The sequence below is a fragment of the Ylistrum balloti genome, unplaced genomic scaffold, assembly GCF_031769215.1.
Source record: "Ylistrum balloti isolate Yb309-2 unplaced genomic scaffold, AGI_CSIRO_Ybal_v1 Utg369892, whole genome shotgun sequence".
NCBI lineage: Eukaryota > Metazoa > Mollusca > Bivalvia > Pectinida > Pectinidae > Ylistrum > Ylistrum balloti.
In genome coordinates this window covers 1,053,624-1,073,059 of record NW_026782024.1, presented here as the reverse complement: position 1 = coordinate 1,073,059, position 19,436 = coordinate 1,053,624, and the positions used below count along the sequence as shown (strand labels likewise).

Here is a 19,436-nt window from a genome sequence, read left to right as displayed (position 1 = left end):
TTCGTTAGATATACAAGACAATAGGAACAGTCATGGTTAAAAACGCGAGACAACCCAACACACACCCCTTGCCCTCCCCACAATTACCCTTTGTTTACATCTGTAAAGCCATGACCTGCGCATTATAGTATCATAGTTCCATTGTTACCAATGTATGCTATTGATCAGTGTGTTATCAGATCATAAACAATATTATATCATCTATATAGGTCAAGACGACACAGCTGTAATTAAATAAAAGCTCATGATATCGATAACTTGCGACTCCGACATCAACCATGTTTTTTGTTGCGATATAAAACGTCTGAGTATACTTGATCTGGGACTTCAGTCATGACCTCGTTTTGTTGATTCTTGATATAAGTCTGATGCTTGATACGATGACATTCATTTATAGGTTGGATCAACACGAAGATAACCTTAACAAGATAGACTCTGCCCTCTGTGATTCTCTGTTATTGGAAGGGAGTATAGCATTTTTCTCTGTATTTCTTTCGTATTAAAATGGAAGATAGACTCTGCCCTCTGTGATTCTCTGTTATTGGAGGGGAGTATAGAACATGTCCTGTGTATTTTTCTCGTATTAAAATGGAAGACCAACTCTGCCTATGTATTTTTTTCGTATTAAAATAGAAGATAGACCCTGCCATCTATGTTTATCTGGTATTGGGAGGGAGTATAGAATATGCTCTATGCATTTCTCTCGTATTAAAATAGAAGATAGACTCTGCCCTCTATGTTTCTCTGGTATTGGAAGGGAATATAGACTCTGCCTATGTATTTCTCTCATATTAAAATGGAAGATAGACCCTGCCCTCTATGTTTCTCTGGTATTGGAAGGGATGGTAGAATCTCAAGAACTTTCCCCCTGTTTTTCTCTGGGTGTCGGAAGAAAATGTAGAATATGTGTTGAAGTATGATGATGTTTTTATGATGGAAGGAGGTAAAGTACACAAGTGTAGTGTTCTTGTTCATTGGTGGAAGTATGATACGTACAAAGGGTGTTCTATGGTGCGTATATTGATACCGACTCCGTATCAGGATGCAGAAAGGGTTTAGATACCATTTCCAACAAGGATGAGTTATCCATATAATGATGAATGATCAAGGTAGCCAGACCAAACATGTCTAACTTGTCAAACATATAGGATCTAATGATATAATATTGATATCATTTATTCCAGGTAACTTGACTTAATTACTTGACAACACGTATTTCTGCCACATAAACACATAATCTGTCTAAAGTCTTTGGGCATAATGACGACAAGGCTTTGGATATAACTTAAATTTACATTTTGCTAAATAAATTTGTTTAATACTATAATTATTTTGTTATTTTGTAGAAATGATATATTATGGTTCATATGTCCTCTGTGTTTCTCTGGAGATGGAATTGCACTACAGTGTATCAAATCGTAGTATTAGTGTATTATTTTATATTATATCATATTATATCATAGTACTAGTGTATTATTTTATATTATATCAAAGTACTTGTGTATTATTTTATATCATATCATATTATATCGTAGTACTAATGTATTATTTTATATTACATCATATTATATCGTTGTACTAGTGTATTATTTTATATTATATCATATTATATCGTAGTACTTGTGTATCATTTTATATTATATCATATTATATCGTAGTACTAGTGTATTATTTTATATTATATCATATTATATCGTAGTACTTGTGTATTATTTTATATTATATCATAGTACTTGTGTATTATTTTATATTATATCATATTATATCGTAGTACTAGTGTATTATTTTTTATTATATCATATTATATCGTAGTACTAGTGTATTATTTTATATTATATCATATTATATCGTAGTACTAGTGTATTATTTTATATTATATCATATTATATCGTAGTTCTAGTGCATTATTTTCTATTATATCATAAAATGAGTTTACTTCCATTATATCAGTTACTACTTGCAGCAAAAATGGCATTTCACCATTATACAATAAACTGACGCGGAAAAGTTTGAAATCATTGTCTAAAGTGAGGTTTATATATCAAAATGTAGATGTATAGCTTATCAATATATCAACTTTCAAGGTGCTCGTGGAATAATTTTATCCGCGAAAATAAAAACAAATGCGCGCAAGCTTCAAGAGTTGAAAGCAATTAAGTTCACCGTCCATACCTTCATTAACATTATGAGATATACTTACCGAAATTGAAAAAGATTCTCACCGTCCAAGACTTTCAGGAACATCGTGGGATATACCACTGTAAAAGAAAATGTTTTCCATGTGTAGGGCATTGAGGGACCTGATTTGTAATTATATAACTGGATTAGATTAAAACAATCTGTACACCAGGTTAACCTTGACCATTATGTACTCAAATGATCCATACTCTGTGTTTTGTGTCTGTATTTATATATTATACATAGGTCCCCGTCAAAGCTTGTCAAAGAAAAGATAAAGACCCGGATAAACATGACGTTGTTGCACTTAAAACATAACAGTAGGAAAGCTATTTTCACTGGTGTTTGTGAACTAAATCACTGTATTTAAAGGAAAATTGTAGCATTATGAACAGATTATCATTCAGTGAATTGTCGTTTTCCTCACACTTACTGATTGGTCTATACATACACTCCACAATCTCTGATTGGTCCATATCTACACTTCACACACACTGACTGGTCCATGTCTACACCTCACACCGTCTGACTTGTCCATACCTACTCCTCTCACTTAGTGATGGTGTATACTTACACTTTATACTCTCGGATTGGTTAATGTCTACAACTCACACAATCTGATAGGTCCATACATACTCCTCACACTTACCGATTGGTTCATATCTATTCTTCAAAGTCACTGGTTGTTTCTTCATCCCTACTTCTTACGCTTAATGATTGGTCCGTTCCTATTCCTAACACTTTGTGATTGGTCCATATCTACACCTCACACTCCCTGATTGGTCCATGCCTACTCTTCTTATTTAGTGATTGTCTATATATACACTTCACACTCTCTGATTGGTCAACGTGTACAACTCAAAATATCTGATAGGTCTATATCTACTCCAAATACTTAATGATTGGTCAATACCTATACTTCAATATGATACGTCTATATCTACACTTGACACTCTCTGATTGGTCCATACCTATATGTGAAACTCTCTAATTGGTCAATATCTACACCTCACACTGTCTGACTTGTCCATACTTACCCTTCACACTTAGTGATTAGTCTATATCTACAAATCACATAAATTGATTGGTCCTTACCTAGTCCTAACTCTTAGTGATTGGTCGTTACTTTTCACACTCAATGATTATTCCATACTTATTCCTCACACTTATTGATTGGTCCATACCTACACTTCACACTCAAAGATTGGTCAATATATACTATTCACACTCACTAGTTTCTTCATCCCTACTTCTTACACTTAATGATTGGTCCATACCTACTCCCCACACTTCAGGCTTCGAGTAACACCGGTAACCTGTTTTGTAACCTGACGTCAATAATTTTATCATATCAATCAGTTTTAATTGCCTTTATTGTAATTGTAATATATATACTTATCATTTTCTTTTCGTTTCAATCAATCTTCACCCGGTGTCACCATAATCTATCTGCAGGTCCATATCAACACTTATACACCCATCTTTTAAAATTTGCTGTATCACAATTCCAATTACCTCTAACCCCCGATGTGATTATAAACTAGATAAGATTACAATTATCTGTATAGCAACTAAGCCTTGACCATTATGACCTTATTTATGTACACAATGATCTGTGTTTTGTGTCTGTATTTATATATTATACATAGGTCCCCATCAAAGCTTGTCAAAGAAAAGATAAAAACCTGGATAAACATGACGTTGTTGCACTTAAAAAGTAACAGAAGGAAACTATTTTCATTAGAGTTTGTGAACAAAATCACTGTATTTAAAGGAAAATGGTAGCATTTTGTAAAATATAGATGCTTCTTAATAACTGTATCAGAGATTGCCATGAACAGATTATCATTCAGTGAATTGTCGATAGCTACGCGTGTTCCTCACACTTACTGATTGATCCATAACTACTCCTCACATTTAGTTATTGGTTCTTTCCTAAACTTTGCACAATCTGATTGGTTCATACCTAGTCCTCACACTAAGTGCTTGGTCCATATCTGCACCTCACACTCTCTCATTGGTCCATACCTACTCCTCACACTTATTGATTGGTCCATATCTACACATCACACTCTCTGATTGGTCCATATATACACATCGCACTCTCTGATTGGTCCGCATCAATACTTCACACTCAATGATTATTCCATACATACGCCTCACACTTACTTGTCGCTTCATACCTTCACTTCACATCCAGTGATTGGTTTATATCTTTTCCTAACACTTAGTGATTGGGCCATACCTACTCCTAACACTCTCTCATTGGCCCATATTTACACCTCACACTGTCTACCTTGCCCATACCTACTCCTCACACTAAGTGATTGGTCCATATATGCACCTCACACTCTCTGATTGGTCCATACCTACTCATCACATTTATTGATTGGTCCATATCTACACATCACACTCTCTGATTGGTCCATATATACACATCACACTCTCTGATTGGTCCATATCAATACTTCACGCTCAATGATTATTCCATACCGACGCCTCACACTTACTTGTCGCTTCATACCTTCACTTCACATCCAGCGATTGGTTTATACCTTTTCCTAACACTTAGTGATTGGGCCATACCTACTCCTCACACTTCAGGCGTTGAGGAACACCGGTAACCTGATTTGTAACCTGACGTCAATAATTTTATCATATCAATCAGATAATACTTATTATTTTTTTATCTTTCAATTAATCTTTACCCGATGTCACCATAATCTATCTGCAGGTCCACATCAACACTTATACACCCATCTTTTAAAATTGCTGAATCACAATTGCAATTACCTCTAACCCCCGATGTGATTATAAACTAGATTAGATTAAAATCATTTGTATAGCAGGTAAACTTTGACCATTATGTACTCAAATGATCTATGCTCTGTGTTTTACGTTCTGTTTTTATATATTATACATAGGTCCCCGTCAAAGCTTGTCAAAGAAAAGATAAAAACCTGGATAAACATGACGTTGTTGCACTTAAAACGTAACAGTAGGAAAGCTATGTTCACTGGTGTTTGTGAACTAAATAACTGTATTTAAAGGAAAATGGTAGCATTTTGTAAAACATAGATGCTTCTTAATATCTGTATCAGAGATTGTCATGAACAGATTATCATTCAGTGAATTGTCGATAGCTACGCGTGTTCCTCACACTTACTGATTGATCTATACTAACACTTCACACTCTCTGATTGGTCCATAAAAACACCTAACACTCTGATTGGTCCATACCTACACTTCAATCTCTCTAATTGGTCCATTAATACATCTCACACTTTGTGATTGGTCCATATCTACAACTTACACTCTCTGATTGGGCCATATCTTCACCTCACACTATCTCATTGGTCCATATCTACACGTCACACTCTCTCATTGGTCGTCCATTTCTACACCTCACACAGTCTGACTTGTCCATACCCAGTCCTCACACTAAGTGATTGGTCTATATCTGCACCTCACTCTCTCTCATTGGTCCATATCTACGACTCACACTGTCTAACTTGTCTATGCCTACTCCTAACACTTATTGATTGGTACATATCTACACCTCATACTCTCTGATTGGTCAATACCTACTCCTCAAAATTACCTACATTTTACACTCAATGATTGGTTCCTAAATATAAACCTCCAACTGTCTGATTGGTCCCTATCCACTCTCCACACTCACTGATCGGTCCATAGACATCCTCCTTCCCTTTAACGACCGCACGGGAAATCGAACACCGGCGTAGACGAATGCGTTACCAAGACGGTGTCCGGCCACGCAATTGTGTAGAATGGATAGAATTATAAAAGATTATAAATGTATAGACATAAAGGCAATACAATCTAAATGTCTTCATAAGCAAATTACTAGTTCGTCATCATATCAACTTGAAAATGAAAATGACTCCTTATAAAGTTTACAACAATGATAGTTTTATTTTATCAAACAACGGACATTTTATGAATGGCTGTATACGAAGTCGCGTGATACCCATAATGATTTCAAAAGCAGTATAAAATAGCTTTTTCATGTAAAGTTATGTAAAATTATATCAATTGTTCTGCAGATTTGTGTTACATGTTAAGCATATTTTTCATAAACGTATCAAATTATGTTGTTGTTAACTTCGCCATTAGTAAATACAACGAGATATGGGACCTGATTTACCTGTATTTAAACAATATCTACAAAGTCATAGGAAAGATTAGATTATTTCACCTACAGCACAGTGCTTCGTATCACTCTGTCTGCTAATTATTCTAGCTGTTCCATTCCTGATTCTGTATCATGTCTGTGCATCGGTCAAAGTAGCACAGTCAGACAATGATGCACCTGGCTTTGAAGACATATTCGTGACGAATAACAAAAGTTTTGAGAATTTCCCAATACAATTCGAACAACCTTTACCAACATGGCTTCGTGGAATATTGGTAAGTTAAGTTTGTAACAAAGTTATATAATACTGTCAACACAAATTCTGATTTATTTGAGAATTGGACATTCGACTCTATTTGTCGACGTAGAACCAGAAAATGTTCCGTTTCCTTGTGTAGTTCTCTAACGGTAACAAAACAAATTTTAGATATATATAACATCATACCTGCTGTTTGTGTATCTTTTCATTAGATTCAAACAAAATTAAGGAGGTTTCTCTGTCATTCCTGTATAACTTTATCTATTTTTTTTTTAAAAAGATGATTATATATATATATATGTATATATAACCCGTGGAAATTCATATATTTCCATTAGACTAAGTTTACTGTTAAAATTTATTAAAGCCAAAATATATTATGATTTTTTTTATATTATTATTGAGAACACTATAATATTCGTAAAGATTTAAATATGATGTGGACGGTGAGGTAAACCTTGGAACATTTCTTGCCACTAACAATTTGACCGGTATGAGATCTACGGTTTGAATATAAATTTTATCACACATAATATATTCAATTCTAAATAACAGAAATTCCCGTCATTTTTAGATTGAAATAATTAATACATGTGTACGCCTAGACATTTACTCCGGAACGATCATGAAAAAGCTGCAGAAAGTCTTCAGTAAACATAAAGATATATAAACAGCACATTTAAATAAAAATCAAACACAGGTATTTCATTTATATTCGTTATTTACACTGTAAAATAACATATTTTCTTAAGCCTCAAATTTCATGGTTTTCAAAAAAATATGTATTGTTAATGGCACTTGATTTCACGGTTAGTTCTTGATTACAATATTCACTTGTACATGTACTTAATTCCATGTCAACTTGTATCTATTGATAATTTCATATAAATTCGTAGAAAAAGAATTGAACAAAAATAATTCTGCAACTTACCGTATTATTGTGGCGCTCTAGAGGTAGGGTAACTACTGAACAAGGAATAAACGGTTATATTATTGTGGCGCTCCAGAGATAGGGAAACTACTGAATTAAAAAGATTATACACATTTTTCACAAATCCGTGGATTCGTCAGTAATGCTGAGGTCCTAAGTTATTGAAACCTGGAAATCGACTTGTGGAATCTAAATTGGTCAAAATAGCTTTTACAATCTAGAGAGAGTTCAACATTACATAAATCTCGTAATTTTTAAATTTAGAATGATTTCATGGGAACATCGAGTACACATTTATTGGTATACAATAAAGACTACTGGTCACAGAATCCAAATGCTACTTGTTGATCAGTTTTCACGAGGGCAGTTATAAAGACAGTATTGGTATCTAAGTAAAAGACTTTATGCCAGGCATAAGCGTTTCTCTTGTGTTGGGGATTAAACGTCGAGGGAATAAAGATACAAGTATAACGTTTCGAGAATACTGTCATAATCAAAGGGGATTGTGAAATATACATACAATCAACTTAAACATTGTGTATTACGTAAAAGATTGATAGGATCAACATATCACAGAACATACATATCCATCGATATTCTTTATTAAGGTCAGGAATGGTCCAGGGCAGCTGGAAATGGGTAGTCGGAAATACCGGAACTATTTCGACGGATACGCAAAGCTTCACAGCTGGACTTTTCCTGGAAACGGATCTGCATTTTTTTCTGCAAAAATAATCAAATCAAAATCTTACTTGTCATCCATCCAGGAGAATGATGTTGAACCTTATCTCACGTTCAGAGGGGTTATTCCTGCCTACGATGGAGCCAAACGATTTGAATGGATGACATTGAATATGGATGATATGAACGTGAACGTCATCAACTATGCCAACAGGACGGTGGCTGTCAGTGATATATGGCAAATGTTTGAATTCGACCTCACAACTTTGAACAGTATCGGCTCCGTACTTCCACCTACACCGCCGTCAAAATTTTCCAATTTTGGCAAAAAGAGCGAAATGTCGTCTGCTCATCCTGTTCCAGAATACGGCACGCAATCAAGATTTGAAATAATCAAAACATTGAGTCTAATTCCTGGGATGAAAGATCGCTTGAGCGTGGTCCGGATCAAATCCCTTGATAACACGGAAATGGTGGCTGAGTGGGAGATGGAAAAAAGTCACTACATGCATTCGTTCTCGGTCTCTCCTAACTACGTTATCCTGATCGCGGCTCCGTACACTATCAGTATCATGAAAATGCTGGAGACTTGCTCAGTAGAGGGTGGAATGGTTTGGGACGGGAACGCCAACACTTCTATATATGTTGTAGAGATAAAGACAGGAAGGGTACATACATTACAGACGGAGACAGTCTTCGTTATTCATCATATCAACGCTTTCGAAACGCCAGATGGTAAAATTGTAATGGATCTTCCAACTCAAGTAAATCCATTTGCTTTTGACTATTTTGACTTTTCATATCTTTTCAATAAAACAGCTCGGATGGATATTCTGTCGACACCAGTCCTCAAGCGATACACAATTGACCTTCGTACAAAGACTGTGTCAAAAACAGTCTTTGAAAATGGACCAAAAGCTCCATGCGCCGGCGCACTGGAAATGCCAGTTATCAACGAAAACTATCGTCATATAAAGTATTGTTACATCTACGGCACAGTGGTCAACTACGACGGGATGGGTTTCAGTCACATTGCTCTTGTCAAGAAGGATGTATGCAACAATGAAGGAGACTTGATGTATGCTGTGCCCCACCAATACTTTACAGAGCCCTGGTTCGTCGCCACACCCGGAAGTAAGGAGGAGGACGACGGCGTGTTGATGTCATCAGCATTTGACGGGGATAAGAAAGCCAGTTACCTGCTTATGCTTGACCCTAAAACCATGACAGTCATCAACCGATCGTACATGCCAACAACTGTTCCTTTCAACTTTCACGGCAGATTCTTTGATATCGAATAATAGCATGTAGTTGAGATTCAATATTGATGAAAAAAAAGACAAACAAACAAAAAAATATTACTATTAATCAGAAGTCTTCCTCTGTATGATATTGTTTTCAAAACATCACTGTTTCCTTCGAGACATTTTCAAGTGCTCATACATTTTTCGAACCATGGTCGATTCCTCCAGGTGTGCTGACATTTTCATTTGCACGTATTCCTTTGCAAACTTAGTTATTCAGCAGTCCAAGAAAAATAGTAAGCAGAGAAGGTCATATCTTCATTCTAATGAAAAATCAATAGATTCCGACCAACGGTTGTCACGAAAATGAAAAAGAAACGCACATCTCGAAGATTCTTAAAATATATATTAGTTTCGATATTGTATTTATTAGTTTGATCTCAGGAAGAAAAAATTGTTAAGTATACATGTATATGATGACTGGGTGTATATTGGGCTTGAATTTATTATTTGTTTTGATATGTATTGACTATTGAAGAAATAAAGAATATTTTTGGCCATGAAGCATGCTTCTCTTCGTATATTCAATATAGTAAACTAACGACATTGTAATGGTGCTAAACAAGAGGGGAGGGACGTTAACAGGCGTGACTTCATCCCTTTTATCTCCACGACATAGTGACCTTCAATATGAGGCTGAAAAGTACCAATGCAAGATTGATCTGCAATTGATGTTTTGCTAGGTCAAAATGTCCTCTCTAGTAACTATGACACGTTAAATATCATTGTATTTTCGTCTCGTAAAAATTACGTCTCTGGTAAAAAAATGAATATTTCTGATAGGATAAAATTCAAATCTGGTGAAAAAGTCACTTTCGAACTCTGTTCATATCATGCATATACATGTGTGGTATGTGTTATCTATACAATTTTCTACCCTCTTACAGTGTTGATATAATTGTTTTACAATGCTGTTTGTCTATCTCGTTGTTCTGGTTTCACTTTCCCATAATTAGAGTTATGCGTATGAGGCGACAAGAAGATGTATTCTGTCACATTAAAGTTCCCTATGTTGTGTGTTCTGAGTGGAACCACACTACGAAAAGTTTCATTCCTAACGTAGCAGTCCGTTATTGGAGATATGGCTTGACATTAGTTTATATATTCCGGTGACCACTATATCTTTTTCTTATTTCATATCCTAATGTTATTCTGCCAAAAGTTGTAACATAGCTTTACAACTCAAGGTGCACAAATGTCAAAACGATGAATGTCCGAACTTTACAAAACTTTGTGTTGATTGTTTGTCGAATTAAAAAGGTTAATTATCATTTTCACCAGCCAGAATGACTAATTCTTTAAAATTGTGTACTGGGAGTTTTTAATATTACCTACTATGTTTGAAAGAATAACATAGGCTTATGGAATATCCCAAAAGTAATATGAAGAGTTTTTACGCAGTTGGCGGTTTTACTGGAGCTGGGTCGCTTTGCAAGGCCGATGGTAGATATTGGTGTATTAACAGAGAAGGCTTGCACCTGGGAGTATACGAAAAATTCTAAACCAGTGAGATATATTGCCCAATAAGGCATTGCTAAAAAACGGAAAAATCATGCAATGGGACCATTGGTTCTTAATTAACACCTTCTGATTGACGGGGAATTCTAAATTTCTAAATTTGTTTCAAAAGGTGCTATAAAATTATGTGTCTTTTAAACAATCTTCCAGATTATAGACGGTAGACACTGCTAGTGGACCCTGAATGCCATATTTTAATTCATTCAAATAATGGAAGAGTTCAGAAAATACACATGTACTTGATGGTCTTCGGAAATTTATCAAATATGGAAAATTAGGAAATTTATTGAATTATGAGCTTCCTCCTTTAGATTTAGACACCCCCCTCTCCCGCGCGATCATCTTTGATTTTCCTCTGTAAAGGCATTTCAATTGTCATTCTCACTGTTTTCATTTTCTCAAGAGTTTATGTCTCGATGTGTTTTTAGATGTTTGTTTTTGCTGTGTTTGTAAGAGTGACCTCCCCTGAAATACAGCCAGGTTGATTTTCTGTAAATGGAACACGTTCGAGCACAGGAATCGGATGTTCTGTATGTGATATATAGCTATTATACTACTAAATTAGCAAGAATCAGACGTCAGAAAAGGAATGCAACGCCGTTACAACAGGTCAGGTAAGGTATCGCCATTTACTTGTCTGTTTTTCCGTTAGACGATCTCAGTAAGAATACATCACACATGACCAGGACGAATTGTTCTTCGATCGCAACATGAATCAAAGTACTGTACGTACTGAGGACACAGATTTTAACTGTTTGATGTGAAAACTGTATATGTTGTAAATGTTATACAAACTGAAGAGTTCAAACATTATTGAAAACAACTGTAAAAATTACAAGGACAAGATTGATTTATGTACATGTAACTGGATATTCATTTTATCACAAAGATCAGGTATTTTTTTAAAAATTCAATGGCACTTTCTTAGACCATTGCGATGAGAGGATGATGGCGATAAATACAATTAAACTAATTATATTGATATCAGTAAAATGAGTGAAACTTTCATAGAAAAATAGCTCTCGCGAAATAGTCAAATTTGTGGTCTATGGGTGTAATATTTATTCTGCAGATTTTTATTCGGACCAAGCCAAAAGACTGAAATAGTAATAAAATTCCAATTCATTTGAAATAAACTTTTTGTATAGAACTATACGTTTAAAGGTTTTAGTAAGAAATTCAACGCCTGGTCGCTAACACTTTCCCTAAAATCTTCAACATTCTGTATAGATCACAAATAACTGATAAAGAATTATGTGAATATTGTGGTTTTAAAGTCACGGGATCAAAACCCGGCGACACATAGAAGTAGTAAACTGCCAATTTGCTTACAGGAACTTAATTAGAATTTCTCGTTCAGAAATAATTTAACAATAATAGCCTTGTATACACCTAACTGACAACAAATAAACGATCTTTAAAATAACGTGAAGTTTAATTTTGTATAAATTTAGAATGTATTATTTATACAATGAAAACGTCAATCTCTTGTTCACATTTTTTAAAACTTGTGCCACATCCTCTCGTCACTGTTTTGGCCAAACACCTTAATCCAATAGAATACATGAATATCAATTATAACAGATGATCGGGAAATAACTCTGAATATTTCACTTTCTTCGGGTGTTTACAAGTAACAATAGTGATGGCGGTACAAATTGCAATGTACGTGTTTCTTTTTAAAGATATTTACATCCGATTTCGCGCGAAAAAAATATATTAAAAAAATCATAGCCGGTGACCTTTAAAAAGGTTAAGCATGTCGTATAGTAAATATAAACAGGTATCAGACAAAAATGTGTGTGATACTCTTCCTAAAAACTGAGCGAAGTTCCACCATAGATTATAACTTCAAAGTTATGTAACTGCCTACATATGCAGTGCGAACGAGCTATGATAAATTATATGTGTGTGACTTTGTCGAGTCCAGTAGTGTTGATGCTGTTGAGTAAGTGTAGTGATGACACAAAAATCCAAACTCCGGACTTCATATTTTCTTAAGAATGTATATATACAAATATCTATAAAGTCTATCCATGTATTTCCAAGTAACGTTGTTACCAGTGGGGACCAGCCTGTCTCCTCCATCTCTCCGATGTGCCCTTTCTTCTTCTGGTAGATCAAAAGTAGTCTATTTATACATCGTTTGACACATAGATTAAATATATAATTATATTTAACAATTCTATCAATTATGTAAGTAATCTAATAGGGTATTATATATTTTAGAATTACTGGTAATGTATTTTTATGCTTTTTTTTCAGTTCTAAATCTGTCATTTTGAAAAATATTGATCAAAACACTTGTAAATACATTTCTTATCGATATCACAATTTAAACTCTTGAGATTACGATATTAGAATATAATGTATTACATAATGCATGTAGATTCTAGTACATATATATTAAGTAATTGCAGCAAACATTTAAGACTTAAATGTGATTTCCTACATGAATTGATTCAAATCTTTATTTTATAAATCATGTTCAACTTGTCATTTTTTATATTTTCTGTCAAGGAAAGTAGGAACAGACAATAGCTGAAAATCACTCAGGTGTAAAATTTGACATGTTGGCCAGGTAGTAGAGGTAAATTTCAGAATGTTGGCTAAGTGAGAATGAACCAATGAGGCAACCTAAGAAATAATCTGGTTTTAAGATAGCATAAGTATCGGTTTTGATTGATCTAACGTTACCAATGTATGCATACTTTCACGGTACGATAGACACGCCGCGGGCATATGACAGTTACCTGAATAATCACGTGACCGTAATATTTCAAATTTCTAGGAAGGTTTTAACTGAAATAAATTATGTAAACATGTTTATAGTTCAAAGCGTCGAAAAATATTATTTAAAAAGAGATGGACAAAGTTATGTGTATCATAACTATCCAGTTCTTATAATTGCGAGACATGTAAAATGAAAATATATAGGGTATGTAGTTTAACTTTGGAAAGAGAACATGAACAGACATTTGTCGAATTTTCTGCTAAATATTACTGGAAAACACTTCCAAATACAGCCAAAAAAGACGAAAGAACCAGAAGAAAGAGAAGGATAAAGGCGACAAGAATATGAACGCCTAAATGAAATGCACAGGGATATTCAGAAAAATGATGGCGAGAATGTAAATCTATTTGATTTAAATAATTGAAGACACCGGGTCTTGAGTAACAATTGTCATATATATACATATATGTATGTATATATACTGTCATTTGAACTATTAAAAGTTAAGATGTGAGTTAATTAAATCATTCAAAATTTTATTCAGCTAGACATAAGTCAGATTTGTGATCAAAATTTAAATGGCAGTATGAGACAAGCTTAATTTATAACTGACATCTACTGTATTATGTATTGACCAGTAGCCATAGGCATTCCGTCGTTACTAATCCGTTCCCTGGCTGTATAAGTAAGTACCTGAGGTCTATCTAAGCAGTCTGTATGAAGGTCAGTGTAACCTTATCTTGTTGTAAACAGCCGGATCTATTGCCATTTATGTGTGTAAGACCATGTCAATAACTCATGTATGATTCAATCCTTGTTAACCTGTTATCTAATGTGTAATATTACTTTATCAGTTTCATAACAACTTTCGTATAAATACGACCACATTCCTAGCCATCTCTCAATATCCTACATCTCAATGAACCTACAACAACCCGAACAGCGTCTGGAGTTCTTCATCTCCACTCTTCATAGGACAAAACATTCATTTTCCTGGTGTCGTGACCAGGATCTATAACTGGAATGAAAACATTCCCCATGCATTAGCAAGTATGAGATTTCATGTAAATGACTCTTCTAAATTTATTCCATTCTACCTATTGTATCACAGAGATCCAATTTTACCTATCACATGTTATACAAGACTAACACATCACAATGACTAGAGTTGTCAAAAATCTTAAAGCTGCTAAAACAAAGCGCACAGAACAAGTAAACAGATCAACACGCTCAAAGTTAATGACGCTGTATATTTGTGTAATTACCAACGCAACACCAAACTAGAACCAAAGTAGACACCTCACTATCGCATCATTGAACAAACTTCTCCGTCCATTTTCATTATCAAAAATCAACTAGATGGTTAAAACATAACACCAACGCACGACACTTGCAACATGCACAATTGTAATGGGATATCCCCTTCCCCGACAACACAGACGGACTTACAAGGAGAGCACACTATGTTTGTCTACCCACCAGCGATGACGGTAGCGACAAGGATACTGACAATGACACACCGCCACAACCTTGTCCCCGACCTCCTATCAAAACTCAGACATGCAAAACAGTTCAGTTCATCAGTTTATTTACTTTAAACCTTACGGTTTATCAGTACAGTGCATATATTTACAGTGCAAGTACAAACACAACAACAAACATAGGAAATACATAGCACACAGCACTCACAGACCACGTACACAGGATCAAAGTGTAGAGAACAAGTCCATATATCTAACTCTACACATATAAATTAAATTATTGTCTTAAACAGTATTTATTCTCCTTTTGTTACAAATACTTATAAATTTTCCTAAATTCGACAGATCTTTAGTATTTTCTGTTTCCAAAAGTTGTATAAATTTTGCCATACTTGGTTTCATATAGTAATACTTTTTAATAAAACGTTTCCTTATATCTTTATAATGTTCGCATTTTTAAATAAAGTGATACTCATCTTCAATATCGCCACTCGCACAAAAGTTGCAAACTCTATCAATTATTTCAACGTTTTTGTATCTACCGGTTTCAATATACAATTTGTGCGATGATAATCTAATTTTTGCAATTTCTTTGATATTTTATGAACCAATAGATTTTGTTAAATACTGTTTAAGACAAAATTTATCACTAATAAATTTATACAATGAACATTTTGAAGACAACTCAATCAAACCCATACATTCTTGCTGAAAAACGTTACACATCCTACATTTAATTACATTCAGAATAAAAGCTTCATTACTAAAATAATTACTGTCCCACAAATATCCTAAACCCATGTTAAATAACTCGTCCTTTACACTATTTGTTCATTCACTTCCCCTATCAAGCATTTCTTTATAACACGACTTAAGAATACAATTTTCTGAATTTCTTAGTTTAATCAAATATTTAAAAATTCTAAATTTTCGAATTATACTTAAAGGTAACCTGCCCAATTCTTGATATATCATTACGTTTGGTGTACTTTTCTTAACCCTAAGATTCTCTTACAAAAATTTACATGTAACTTTTCTATATCTGACGCCTTATGGAAACCCCAAACTTCAGATCCATAGTTCAGTTTGCTATATACGAAAGTGTCAAAAACGTTGAGTTTCAATATTGAAATAATTTTACTTACAAATGTTTGTTATACCAAATAATGCCTTCCTTCCTTGCTCAGCTATTTTCTGTTGCGTCAAATTGAATTTACCATTAAATTTCATCATTATTCCAAGATAATTAAAACTATCAACAGTTTCTAACAAACTACCATTATAAAACCATTTATCTGTCTCCTTCAACTTACCACCATTTCTGAAAACCATAACTTTAGTTTTGTCAACATTTACAGTTAAATTCCATTTATTAGTATATTATAATAATGAATCCAACATTTTTTGCAATTCTCCTGCCGATTCAGCTAATAATATCATATTCTAAAACCGAATTGGGCATCAGATATTTTTTTTTCGTCTTCAGAAATACCAACATCTAACTCGTGCATGATATCGTCTGATACATTAGAATCATAATTCTTCAAAAACTCACTCACTGTTTCATTTTCCCTATATTCAGTAGACGACAAATTACAAAAATATCTTTTAAAAAATCATGTTCACCAAGGATACACTTATTTACATTATTCTTTTTTTCCCTGAAGTTTCTGTAAAAATGTTTAGGATTATTTTTCCTCATAAAGCTCAGCATATTACCTTGATGCGTTTTGTACTCCCGCTTCAGTTTCATTTCCAGTTTCTTATAGCTACGTTTTTTACAGACAAGTACTTTATGAGTTTCCTCATTCTTACAAGAATTAAAATGAAATAAAGCCCTTTTACATTCAGAGTATCTTAGTTTACAAAGTTCATTAAACCATGGATAATTGTCAGTTTCTGTACCTTTTTTCTTACAATAACGTCGAGGATACGAAACAACACTTAAAGGTAATAACAATTCCTTCAGAATATTAGTAAACTTTTCAACACACTCATCAACACCAATTTAACTAGAATCAGTACTATCACAACAGCTCATCAACTCGTGCCTGTTACTTTCTAATACATTCCTGAAAGTTTCTGTGTTATCATTGTTCCATTTAACGCTAGTAACATTTCTTTTAGAATCCTTTATTTCTTTATCATATTTATTTACACTAGCATTCAACGTAATACACACTGGAGAATGATCAGATAATTAATTAAATACTCCACTTTCAAAGCGAACAATTTTTAACAACCTAATATTGTCAACCGCAGACAGCATACACGTGATCATTCATCAGACAATTAACACATTTCCACACATGGAATTACGAAGTCATAGACACAAGAAACAAAAAGCTGAAACAACCAATGCAGTCGATACACAATATCCAATGAAAAGTGTTGTACATATATCTTGTCAAACATCTACAATCACATCTACCACATCTAGTTCCCAAACAGAAGATACAACAGACAACAGCCAAAATCTAAAGTACTTCACACTCCACAGGAATTCGGTCACAGAAATACAAGTCAAAAAACACAATATCAAATTTCACCTGTATTATTACATAAGTCGTCGACCGACCTTCTTCGCTAGACCGACACCAGACGTCTTACGTAACAAATTCACACGTGCCCCCGCAACACTATCGCCCAAGGGTTACAATCAACCATCACAAACACACAAAGTCACAGCCATATCAACTTAATTCTCAACAATTTATTCAACAGCTGAACAAACATTCACGTCCCCAACACAAAGCACAAAATCAGGGAAACTAAACAAGGTCCTGTTTCGTGAGGCTGATGTCGGATCTCAGTCAGACAGACTATCTTATACAATTAATACTCTCGGTAGTTCTCCTAATTCATGTCAACTTAAAGTAGGTAAACAGAAATATTTTATGTAATTTTTATGTGTCTTCTATTGTACGTTTGTCTCAGAAAGTTGTTTTACCACCACAATCTAGTACTGTCTGTACAGGTAAAATTCCACATTACAGATCGATCACAGGTGATAAAGTTTTTCATTTTGAACTTAATCACTGTAGCTCTTTAACATGTGAGCCAGACATCGAAGTGCTAGAGTCTATATGTACAATTTCTAATTACCAGACTAAATTACCTATGACAATTGCCAATTCATCTCAGCTAACCGTTATATAATATAAAGGTTGTTCAATCGCTAGACTCACAGAAACACATATTGACACCGTAACTGCCGCTATATCAAACAAAGAGACATCAAAAGAAAGCAATTACAAAACCCTAACTTATTTCCACTTCCTGTTGTTAATGACCTTTTGGCTTGGCTAGGAAAATCAATGTATTCTACGTCTCTTGACCTAACAAGTGATTATTGCCAATTACCACTTAACAAAGATGATAAAGAGAAAACTGCATTTACTTGCCATAGAGGTCTTTTTGAATTCAATGTTTGTCCTTCCGGTTTGATGAATGCTCCTCTGCTATTTCTAAACTGTAAAATGGCTTCCAGGGTTTCGCTGCAGCTTACCAGGATGATATCTTAATTTTCTCCAAATCAGAGGAAGATTAGCTCTCACATATCAAAGAAGTTTTCTCTCGGCTTTAGAAACATAGCCTAAAGTTGAAACTGAAAAATGTTCTTCCTTCCAACAAGAAACAAAGTATTTAGGATTTACAATCAATCGCCAATGAGTGAAGCTTGACAATAACAAGGTAGATGTCATACACTCCATGCAACGCCCTACAGACGTCAAGCAATGTAGATCTTTTATCTCACCATGTAGTTATTATCGTCGTTTCATTCCAAATTTTTCAGCCATTGCTACTCTTATGATCAATTTTACCAAAAAATGCAAAATTCAATTGGACTTCTGAATGTCAAAAAAGCTTTTTCATTTCCGAAGGAAAAATCATCTGTTGTTCCTCTTTTGAGTTTTCCTGATGTTTCAAACCCCAATACTTTATATACGGACGCATCTGATCATTGTATTGGCGCCGTTCTAACACAACAATATGACCCAGGGGAAGAAATTATTCCAGGCGAAACAAATGAGAAGCCAATATATTTTCTTTCTCATAAACTTAATAAAACCCAATGTAAGTGGTCTACAGCAGAACAGGAAGCTTATGTCATTGAATATGCTTTACATTCATTAATATATACTGTCATTTATTAATATATACTGTCATTCATTAATATATACTGTCATTTAT

At 34.2% G+C, this 19,436-nt stretch overlaps 2 protein-coding genes across 2 annotated transcripts in view; both read left to right on the top strand.

The window, feature by feature from the left end:
* The first annotated feature begins 8,144 nt into the window (after positions 1-8,144).
* Positions 8,145-9,506, top strand: LOC132546494 (beta,beta-carotene 15,15'-dioxygenase-like). The gene has a single exon (XM_060210212.1). It carries the CDS (start codon positions 8,160-8,162, stop codon positions 9,504-9,506), a length of 1,347 nt encoding a protein of 448 aa, XP_060066195.1. The 5' UTR covers positions 8,145-8,159.
* Positions 9,507-11,525: 2,019 nt separating this feature from the next.
* Positions 11,526-19,436, top strand: part of LOC132546468 (beta,beta-carotene 15,15'-dioxygenase-like) — a 70,663-nt gene continuing 62,752 nt past the window's right edge. Inside the window, exon 1 of the mRNA XM_060210185.1 lies at positions 11,526-11,641. The gene's annotated coding sequence lies outside the window, so the exon portion shown is untranslated. The remainder of the gene's footprint in view (positions 11,642-19,436) is intronic.

Coding starts and splice junctions, on each gene's coding strand:
- LOC132546494 (XM_060210212.1), top strand. CDS start 8,160: ATGGGTAGTCGGAAATACCGGAACTATTTCGACGGATACGCAAAGCTT.